Below are 10,967 nucleotides of genomic sequence, written 5' to 3'. Positions count from 1 at the left end.
TATTATCCTAAATTCTTGTTCCGTTATATTGCTTAAATTGTTTTTGATCAATTCGTTAGCTGTCGCCACTTCCTGGAGCTTCTTTTGAGGAGAATTCTTCCGTTTCGTCATTTTGGATAGTCCCTGGGGTGGTGCGGAACTGCAGGGCACTTCCCCTGTGCTGTGTGGAGTAACTTGTGTTGGTGGGCGGGGCCGCAGTCAGACCCGATGTCTGTCCCCAGCCCACCGCTGGGGCCAAAGTCAGACTGGTGTGTACCTTATCTTCCCCTCGCCCAGGGGCAGGACTCACTGTGGAGTGGAGTGGCCCCCCCGTGTGGGCTACTTGCACACTGCCAGGCTTGTTGTGCTGCTTTTATGGGACCTGGCGTATTAAGCGGGGTGGATCCGCAAGGTGCACAGGGGTGGGAGGGGCGGGCTCAGCTCGCTTTGCTGTCGGTGGTCCCCTGAGGGAGGGGCCCTGCAGCATCAGAGAAGGAGGCCGACCCGTCAGAGGCATGGATCCACAGAAGCACAGCGTTGGGTGTTTGTGCAGTGCAAGCAGGTTCGGTGAACTGGTTCCCTTTGGGGTTTTGGCTGGGGGATGGGAGAGGGAGATGGCGCTGGCCAGCGCCTTTGTTCCCCGCCGAGCTGAGCTCTTGTCTTCCAGGGCTCAACACCTCTCCCTCCCGGTGTCCTCTCGCCCTCCCTCTCTCCGAGCAGAGCTGTTGACTTATAACATGCCAGATGTTAAGTCCCGCTGGCTGTCAGAACTCACGCAGTCCGGCCCCTCCGCTTTTGCAAGCCAGGCTCGGGGGCTCTGCCTTGCCGGGCGGGCTTCCCCTCCACCGCCCCGGCTACTCCTGGCAGTCCGTGTAGCCCGCACCGCCTCTCCGCCCTTCCTACCCTCTTCTGTGGGCCTCTTGTCTATGCTTGGCTCCAGAGAGTCCATTCTGCTAGTCTTCTGGTGGTTTCCTGGGTTATTTAGGCAGGTGTGGGTGGAATCTAAGTGATCAGCAGGACGAGGTGAGCCCAGCGTACTCCTGCGCCTCCCATCTTCTCCCTGTTTCTTATCTTATTCTTAATAAAATTATTCTGCATCAATTCTGGAAAAAAAAACAAAACCAAGTTTGAATATTCAGCAAGTACCTCTCCTGAGGATTTACCTTTTGCTGGCAAATCTACAGCAAACAGTTTTTGGATCTATTTCAAATGTGAATGGATTGTAGTCAATTCGGGTTCTTTCAGTTACTATTTCTGCTTATTCTCCATTTTGTGACAGTCCAACATAGCACACAGCAAATCTGTTGAAAGACTTATTACATATGGTTGAGACACATCCGGGAAGACCACACTTAGAGAGCTACTACTTTGTTCTGTTCATTTTAGCATTGGGGAAGTGCCTCTCTCAAATTACTGCCAGGTTTCAAAGCCTATATGTTGAGTGGATTTGTTGAGATACACACATTGACAGTTACTGGCGTTACAGATGTGATGTGGAGTCTCCTACCCAGGTATTTACAGTTAACTGAAAAGATTACACACACACACACACACGCACGCACGCACGCACACACAACTGTAATAAAATATGAAACAGTTACATCAGAGGTGGGAATAGTAGTGTAATTTAAGTAAAGAGTTGTGTTTTAGGCAAATTAGCCAAGATGACAGTTTAGTAAAGACTAAAAGTAGATTTTATTCATAAATAATTGTAGTCACCATTTCTAACTTACTTTTACGATTTACTAAAGATTTTAGGTGAAATTTACACACATTGGGATGCACAAATCCTGCCTGTATTCATCCAGTGTGATACGTTTTCAAAAACTGATGCACATCCATGTAATCCCCACATTTATCAAGAAGAAGAACATGCCCTTAGACCAAAAAGTCCCCACTTGTCATTTGTCCCCCTACTTGTCTGCCTGGTACCAGAGGCAATTGCCGTCTCAATACATTTCTCACCGTCACATTGTTTTGATCTAGAACTCCAAACAAATGATAATATAGTATAATTTCTGTTCTGTCCTCCACTTAGCTTGGCACATGCTAATGTTGATGCAGGTATCACTAGATCAGACCTGTCCTAACAAAGTACCAAGGTTTATGATAGCTATTACCAATTACTTTCATGGTAGGGTAACCAACTTTCATTTAAGCTCATCATTTTTAATAACATAAACAGAGTAAGAAATTGAGTTCCTCCTGGTTTTCAAAAAAATTTCACATTGTGGAAAACATACATATACTAAAACGTGTAAAACATATAAATACAAATCATTATGGAGCAAATCGTCTATATACACAACACTTGAGTCGAGAAATGGAACACTGCTATCAAGATGCCTCTTCATATGTCTTTTCTTGGTCATAATTCTCCTTCCATCTTATAGATGGCTAGTATGCTGATTTCTCAAGTAACCATTTCATCTATTTTCTTTATAGTTTTATTACCTAGGTATAACCCCGAAACAATAGAGTTTAGTTTTAAATGTTTTTACATTTTATATAAGGAAATCTTACTATGTATGTGTTTGGATTCTTTCACTCAATTATGTAATGGTTCTAGTAGGAAGCCTCCAAGGTGGCCCAATAATTTCAGCCTCTTGGTGTTCAGACTCTCATGTAATTTCCTCCCCTTGAGTAACTTGCTTCTATCCACAGGCTATGACAACATCGAGTGACTGAGTTACAAATGACTGTGATTTTCATTTTAATGCCAACTCTTTCTCCCTCTCTCACTGGCTTTGATAAAGCCAGGCGCTACGTGGGAGAGATCCTTGCAGCAAAGAACTGAGCGCAGTCTCATTCGACGACCAGCAAGGAAGTGAGGTCCTCCCTCCTGTGGACTGCGAGGAATTGAATCCTGCCAATGACCACATAAGTGAACTTGGAAGTGGATTCTTCCCCAGACCATACCTAGATGAGACCTTAGTGCCAGCCAGCACTTTGAGTGCAGACTTGTGAAACCCTATGAAATGGAGAGTCTGGGTGGGCCGTACCTGGATTTTGGATCCACAGCAACAGAGAAAATAAATTTGAGTGTCACTCTGAGCTACTAAATTTTTAGGTAATGTTACATAACAGTAGGTAACCGGTACAGATTTATCTAGGGCCACGGCCCACACGGTTGAGAAGGGAGGGATCAGAAGGTGCAGAGAGAAATAGAAATGCTGAAATGGATATAGTCATAAGGTCACAAAGCCCACGTAGCCATCCCCTAGGAGGGTCTGGGGCACTCTCTTTACCACGCTGTTAGGGAATCATCAAGTACCAGTGTCAGCAGCATCTTGGGAGAGGAGTGCCTATTGTCTAAAGTTAGAGGTTGTGGTAGGGAATACTGTGACCAAACTGTGCTCCCTAGGAAGAATGGGGATGGTCATAGCTCTGAATGACTGAGTCATGTGCGGGACTTAATTGAAGGAAGTAATGTGGGTATAATTATGTGATTGCCAACAAGGTTGGAATGACAAAGGGGGCAGAATGATATGTGACCCTCAGGGATCTATCAATATGGATAATAGAGCATGGTTTCCCTCATAATAGGATATAGGCAGCCAACTCAGTTTCACCCTCATATACGCAAAAGCCTACACGTACGTGTGCGCGTGCGCGCGCACACACACACACACACACACACACACACACACAGACATATACACCTACCCCTGGTTCTTCCCATGTCTGTGCATTTCTGTCATTAACCTTGCTCCAGGTGGTTTGTCACAGTTTCTATAAAAACCTACAAGTAGAGAGTTAATGGTCGGCTTCTCTGCTCCTTAGCTGACTTGCCTGGCACAGTGACCAAGGTCTTCATTCCTTATATTCCTTATATTCCTTATTCCTTATATAGGTGTGTGTGTGTGTGTGTGTGTGTGGAATTAAAAGAACATAAGCATAAAGAACAAAGGCTGAGGTCATTGATCCAATGGAAAGTCATGTTCCCTGACGCAGTTGGCAGAGTCAGGCTATTAGCAGACCTAGAAACCATTAACCTACAAATGGAGAGGCCAGTCCTCTAGGTTGAAGGGCTGCATGAGTACATATCATAGAAATTCTTTCATCCTTCTTCCAAAAGTCTATGGCCATTGGTTCAGCGGAAGCTAGAATACTCATGGGTTTGCAGGCTGTTGGACATGGGATCTCAGTTGAACTCACTGCTGGATACCCACGATCCTTTATGTCCCCTATTTAAATGCCTTGATCTAGATGTGAGAGTTAAAGGAGAACTTTCCCCATTACCTTCATCTGAATGATCCACTAGGGGGAATTTGTGCCTCCTTCTACCATAATTGTAGGCTGTGTGCCTCTAGAGGTCTCAGCTCTAAGACAGGAAAGCTCATTGGAAGGCACGTGGGTAGTTCTGATTGGAAGTAAAATTCTGGCTGCCACCTTATCCCTTTGGGTTTCTAGTGCCAGGAAGGCAGCAGTCAACGTTAGGAGCTACAGGGGCCACAGGGAATAGTTTTAGCATTCAGGTGATCTGCAGGGGCATTTGTGGTATTCCTATTCCCGGCATTCACTGCAGATGGGCAAGTAGTGTAGCCTGAAGAGGACATAGGACCCATGGGTTCAGAACTCTCAGGGATGGGGACCTTGGTCACAACACTAGGCAAGTAAGCTAAAGGAAGACAGGAACTGCCCACTAACCCTCCTGCTGTAGGTTTTTACAGAAACTGAGACAAACCACATGGAGCAAGGTTAGTGAGAGAAATCCACAGACATGAGCAGAACCAGGGGTAGGTATACAATATCCCATTCTGATGCTCTTTGCCATACATGCCCTCATCCACAAGGTAGTGTGAGTATGGACTATGAGTGGCTCACACCGATCGCACGCTGTAGGTAAGGGTCTCAGCCTCTGGGGTGGGGGACACCTGGAGTTCTTCCTCTCCATTCGTTCCACCCATCAAAGGGTGTCAAAACGTAGTGAAAGTGATGTAGGAGTACAATGGCCTAACCCCTTCGCCTCTGTGACGAGCAAGTCACAGTGGCCCAGTACACACCCCTCATGTGTGGGTCAGAATACGGGGGTGGAGTTGAACTGAAAGCACCCTTTGTCTTAGCTTCTTTTACTACCCTGTGCTGACTCCGCTTTACACTGGGTCTCCTGAGAGCACCTCCTTCCTTATGCAGTACTTATGCAGGAATACCCGTTGTAGGCTCTGGTGTTTTGAATGCAACGTGAGAATCACAGTTTGGTGCGGTCCGCCTCAAGCATAGCCTCCTTGAGAGAGACACTTCCTAACATGGTGAGCTGTTTTATTCGTGGGAGTGTCTGCGGTCCCTCGGGATACATGATCTTTCAGGAATTGGACACAGGAAGTCTAAAACCAAGTGTGCACAAACTGTGAGAAGCAACAGCATCCTATGAAAAGATTCAGTGGTTCAGCGGAGAATAAGGTCAAGAGCCCACGGTGTCACCCAGTGACCGTTCATATCATAGGGAAATGTTTGAAGGCACTGTTACTGAGACTTGGAACACTGGTGTCAGGTCGACCGCAGGGTCGGAGCTCAAAACAGAGGCTTGAGCCCAAGTAGATTGTCTGGGAGGTGGTCCCAAGTAGTGCTCTAGGGATACTGTGAAGTGATCCAGGGAAGGGTAGAAACCAATCCAGGTTGATTTCAACAGCAGGTGAGTCCTGTGGGCATCGGGGGTTCGTTCAGTGCTACTGAGGCCCTCTGGTCTCACATGTCCCACTAGAGGGGATAGAGGCTAGAGCACTTATCCACCAACTACTGGCCACCGTTTGAACGCTTCTCCCAGGCACGTGCCTTCCCTGTTGTGTCCTTTGCGATCTGCTCCTTCATGTAGACTGAGCCCTCCGCAGAGAGTTCCAGGCACTTGCTGTAAGCCACCATCCTACACTGTTAGTGTGGGAAGGACTGAGGTGATAGAAGTGAAAATCCTGAAATGGCCTGCTATGATCCCCTCGTTGTGCAGAGAATTAGAAGACCTGGCAGCTAAGGGTGACCATTCACGAAGGAAAAAAGAATGAGACACGATTCTTTATATTTAATGCCTGGGAAGTTAAGATTTATTTGCTATATAGAAACATCTCCATACAGAACATCTGGCAGTAACAGATACATCAGTTGGGATGATATGTTATCGTATATCAGGGAAAATACAACCTTTGTACTGACTTGGGATGGACATCATAAGAAAGAGGTGGGAGGGAATTGGGCGGTGGGGTGGTATATTCCAAGGCCAACCAGTTGAAAAATCACTGGGAACTGAGGTTTTACAGTTGGCCTCACATGATTCAGCTCCCAGTTGGACGACATGAAGGAGATTGGCTGATGAAAACAGCAGGGTGCAGGTCAGGGCACTCAGCAGCAGCAAGAGCCACTAGAGCAGGTTGGTGGGTGGTGGCAGGGGGTCTAGCAACAGCTGGGGCGGCAGCAGCTGGACACACAGCAGGTGGGGCGGCAGCAGGTGGTCCGGCAGCAGGTGGTCTGGCAGCAGGTGGGGCGGCAGCAAGGCTGGCAGCAGCTGGAGCCACAGCAATTAGAGCCACAGCAGCTGGAACCCCCACAGCAGGGGCGGCAGCAGCTGGACACACAGCAGGTGGGGCGGCAGCAGGTGGTCCTGCAGCAGGTGGTCCTGCAGCAGATGGGGCGGCAGCAAGGCTGGCAGCAGCTGGAGCCACAGCAGCTGGAACCCCCACAGCAGGGCCGGCAGCAGCTAGAGATGCAGCAGCTGGGGCGGCAGCAGCTGGAACCACAGCAGCTGGGGCGGCAGCAAGTGGTCCTGCAGCAGGTGGTCTGGCAGCAGGTGGGGCGGCAGCAAGGCTGGCAGCAGCTGGAGCCACAGCAGCTGGGGCGACAGCAGGTGGTCCTGCAGCAGGTGGTCTGGCAGCAGCTGGGGCGGCAACAAGTCTCCTGGCCACAGCCCTGGTCAGAGCAGACGGAGCCACAACAGGAGTTGACCATGGTGTCAGAGGGTGGAGGTTCTGGGATGGTTTCCAGGAGAGTGAGGGGCTTGAGTCTGACGTCTCCTCGTGCCATGGCCTCTTATATACTGCCCGTCCATGGTGAGTTGTCAACACATCTTCCTTGTGTTTGTTTACCTAATATTAACTAATTATCAGATTACACAATAATGTTTGTGCATGTAATGGTTTGAACTTGTGGGAAACAAAATTTCTTTTCTGGATGTGATGAATTCTATCTGGTCTGTGTTTCCTCCTGATTCACACCCACTGGCATCTTCCTGACCACTTTCTCCTCATCTTCCTCCACCGTGGGCTGTCTTGTGATAGGTGGCATTTGCAATTACATTTCGTACTCTCCCTCCTGTATCCCCTAGCAGGTAGGATAAGGGCAGTCCTATTTTTGGTTGTGCATTTCTTCCAATGATCAGTGGCATGAGTAAAGATCTGCATGTGACAAGAAGAAAAGGCCCTCTTTTGTGGGGCAGTTTTGAGCAAAGGGGACAGCTGTAGATTTATATGACGTTGCTGATTTCTAGCCCCTGGACTGGATTCTTTTGGATGTTTCTACCTTGGATCACGTCCTCTACCCTACAACCGTGGCAGACAATTATCTGTATGGTTCCCATCACTGCCATGCTTCATAGTTCATGAAGTGTTAACCTTGGTGTCATGTATGTTTGTTTTTATTTCTCCAGATGCTCTTATCTTGTGGAAGACATTGCTTTATTTTTGTTTCTTATTCTTTTTTTAATATGAAATTTGTTGTCAAATTGGTTTCCATACAACACCCCGTGCTCATCCCAACAGGTGCCCTCCTCAATACCCATCACGAACCCACCCCTCCCTCCCACCCCCACCCCCCCCATCAACCCTCAGTTTGTTCTCAGTTTTTAAGAGTCTCTTATCTTTTGGCTCCCTCCCTCTCTAACCTTTTTTTTTTTTTTCCCTTCCCCTCCCCCATGGTCTTCTGGTAAGTTTCTCAGGATCCACATAAGAGTGAAAACATATGGTATCTGTCTTTGTAGGACTTATTTCACTTAGCATTACACTCTTTTCACTTAGCATAATACTCTCCAGTTCCATCCATGTTGCCACAAAAGGGCATATGTCATTCTTTCTCATTGCCACGTAGTATTCCATTGTGCATATAAACCATAATTTCTTTATCCTTTCATCAGTTGATGGACATTTAAAGGCTCTTTCCATAATTTGGCTATTGTTGAAAGTGCTGCTATAAACATTGGGGTACAAGTGCCCCTGTGCATCAGCACTCCTGTATCCCTTGGGTAAATTCCTAGCAGTGCTATTGCTGGGTCATAGGGTAGATCTATTTTTAATTTTTTGAGGAACCTCCACACTGTTTTCCAGAGAGGCTGCACCAGTTTGCGTTCCCACCAACAGTGCAAGAGGGTTGCCGTTCCTCCACATCCTCGCCAGCATCTATAGTTTCCTGATTTGTTCCTTTTTGCCACTCTGACTGGCGTGAGGTAGTATCTCAGTGCGGTTTTGATTGTGTTTCCCTCATGAGGAGCGACGTTGAGCATCTTTTCATGTGTCTGTTGGCCATCTGGGTGTCTTCTTTAGAGAAGTGTCTATTCATGTTTTCTGCCCATTTCTTCACTGGATTATTTGCTTTTCGGGTGTGGAGTTTGGTGAGCTCTTTATAGATTTTGGATACTAGCCCTTTGTCCGACATGTCATTTGCAAATATCTTTTCCCATTCCGTTGGTTGCCTTTTAGTTTTGTTGATTGTTTCCTTTGCAGTGCAGAAGCTTTTTATCTTCATGAGGTCCCAATAGTTCATTTTTGCTTTTAATTCCCTTGCCTTTGGGGATGTGTCAAGTAAGAAATTTCTGCGGCTGAGGTCACAGAGGTGTTCTCCTGCTTTCTCCTCTAGGGTTTTGATGGTTTCCTGTCTCACATTCTGGTCCTTCATCCATTTTGAGTTTATTTTTGTGAATGGTGTAAGAAAGTGGTCTAGTTTCATCCTTCTGCATGTTGCTGTCAAGTTCTCCCAGCACCATTTGTTAAAGAGACTGTCTTTTTTCCGTTGGATATTCTTTCCTGCTTTGTCAAAGATTAGTTGGCCATACTTTTGTGGGTCCAATTCTGGGGTTTCTGTTCTATTCCATTGGTCTATGTGTCTGTTTTTGTGCCAATACCGTGCTGTCTTGATGATTATAGCTCTGTAGTAGAGGCTAAAGTCTGGGATTGTGATGCCTCCCGCTTTGGTCTTCTTCTTCAAAATTACTTTGGCTATTCGGGGTCTTTTGTGGTTCCATACACATTTTAGGATTGCTTGTTCTAGCTTCGAGAAGAATGCTGGTGCAATTTTGACTGGGATTCCATTGAATGTGTACATAGCTTTGGGTAGTATTGACATTTTAACAATATTTATTCTTTCAATCCATGAGCAAGGAATGTTTTTCCATTTCTTGATATCCTCTTCAATTTCCTTCGTAAGCTTTCTATAGTTTTCAGCATACAGATCTTTTACATGTTTGTTTAGGTTTATTCCTAGGTATCTTATGCTTCTTGGTGCAAGTGTGAATGGGATCAGTTTCTTTATTTGTCTTCTGTTGCTTCATTATTAGTGTATAAGAATGCAACTGATTTCTGTACATTGAGTTTGTATCCTGCGACTTTGCTGAATTCATGTATCAGTTCTAGCAGACTTTTGGTGGAGTCTTTCGGGTTTTCCATGTATAATATCGTGTCATCTGCAAAAAGTGAAGGCTTGACTTCATCTTTGCCAATTTTGATGTTTGATGTTTCCTTTTGTTGTCTGATCGCTGATGCTAGCACTTCCAACACTATGTTAAGCAACAGTGGTGAGAGCGGACATCCCTGTCGTGTTCCTGATCACAGGGTTTCGAAAGCTCTCATTTTTTCCCCATTGAGGATGATGTTAGCTGTGGGCTTTTCATAGATGGCTTTTATGATGTTTAAGTATGTTGCTTTTATCCCGACTTTCTTGAGGGCTTTTAATTAAGAAAGGATGCTGAATTTTGTCAAATACTTTTTCTGCATCGATGGACAGGATCATAAGGTTCTTATCTTTTCTTTTATTAATGTGATGTATCACATTGATTGATTTGCAAATGTTAAATCAGCCCTGCAGCCCAGGAATGAATCCCACTTGATCATGGTGAATAATTCTTTTTATATGCTGTTGAATTCGATTTGCTGGTATCTTATTGACAATTTTTGTATCCATATTCATCGGGGATATTGGCCTGTAGTTTTCTTTTTTTTTTTTTTTTTTTTTTGCTGGATCTCTGTCTGGTTTAGGAATCAAAGCAATGCTGGAAGCTTTCCTTCCCTTTCTATTTTTTGGAATAGGTTGAGAAGGACAGGTATTGTCTCTGCTTTGAATGTCTGGTAGAATTCCCCTGGGTAGGCATCTGGTCCTGGACTCTTATTTGTTGGGAGATTTTTGATAGCTGATTCAATTTCTTTGCTGGTTATGGGTCTGTTCAAGTTTTCTATTTCTTCCTTTTTGAGTTTGGGAAGTGTGTGGGTGCTTAGGAATTTGTCCATTTCCTCCAGGTTTTCCAGTGTGTTGGCAGGACGTAGTATTTTTCATAGTATTCCCTGATAATTGCTTGTATTTCTGAGGGATTGGTTGTAATAATTCCATTTTCATTCATGATTTTGTCTATTTGGATTATCTCCCTTTTCTTTTTGAGAAGCCTGGCTAGAGGTTTATCAATTTTGTTTATTTTTTCAAAAAACCAACTCTTGGTTTCATTGATCTGCTGTACAGTCTTTTTTAGATTCTGTATTGTTTATTTCTGCTGTGATCTTTATTATTTCTCTTCTTCTGCTGGGTTTGGGGTGTCTTTGCTGTTCTGCTTCTGTTTCCTGTTAGAGTTTGTATTTGGGATTTTTCTTGTTTCTTGAGATAGGCCTGGATTGCAATGTATTTTCCTCTCAGGACTGCCTTCGCTGTATCCCAAAGCGTTTGGATTCTTGTATTTTGATTTTCATTTGTTTCCGTATAGTTTTTAATTTCTTCTCTGATTGCCTGGTTGACCCATTCATTCTTTA

General features: G+C 45.3%; 1 protein-coding gene across 1 annotated transcript; it reads right to left on the bottom strand.

The window, feature by feature from the left end:
- Positions 1 to 5,991: 5,991 nt before the first annotated feature.
- On the bottom strand, positions 5,992 to 6,984 carry LOC131498472 (keratin-associated protein 4-4-like). Its single transcript, XM_058705781.1, has one exon. It carries the CDS (start codon positions 6,913 to 6,915, stop codon positions 6,364 to 6,366), a length of 552 nt encoding a protein of 183 aa, XP_058561764.1. The 5' UTR covers positions 6,916 to 6,984; the 3' UTR covers positions 5,992 to 6,363.
- Between the last annotated feature and the right edge of the window lie 3,983 nt (positions 6,985 to 10,967).

Source organism: Neofelis nebulosa, chromosome 16 (assembly GCF_028018385.1).
Source record: "Neofelis nebulosa isolate mNeoNeb1 chromosome 16, mNeoNeb1.pri, whole genome shotgun sequence".
In the NCBI taxonomy this organism is placed as follows: domain Eukaryota; kingdom Metazoa; phylum Chordata; class Mammalia; order Carnivora; family Felidae; genus Neofelis; species Neofelis nebulosa.
The sequence above is the reverse complement of the archived record's forward strand: the minus strand, read 5'-3'. Positions and strand labels throughout refer to the sequence as shown.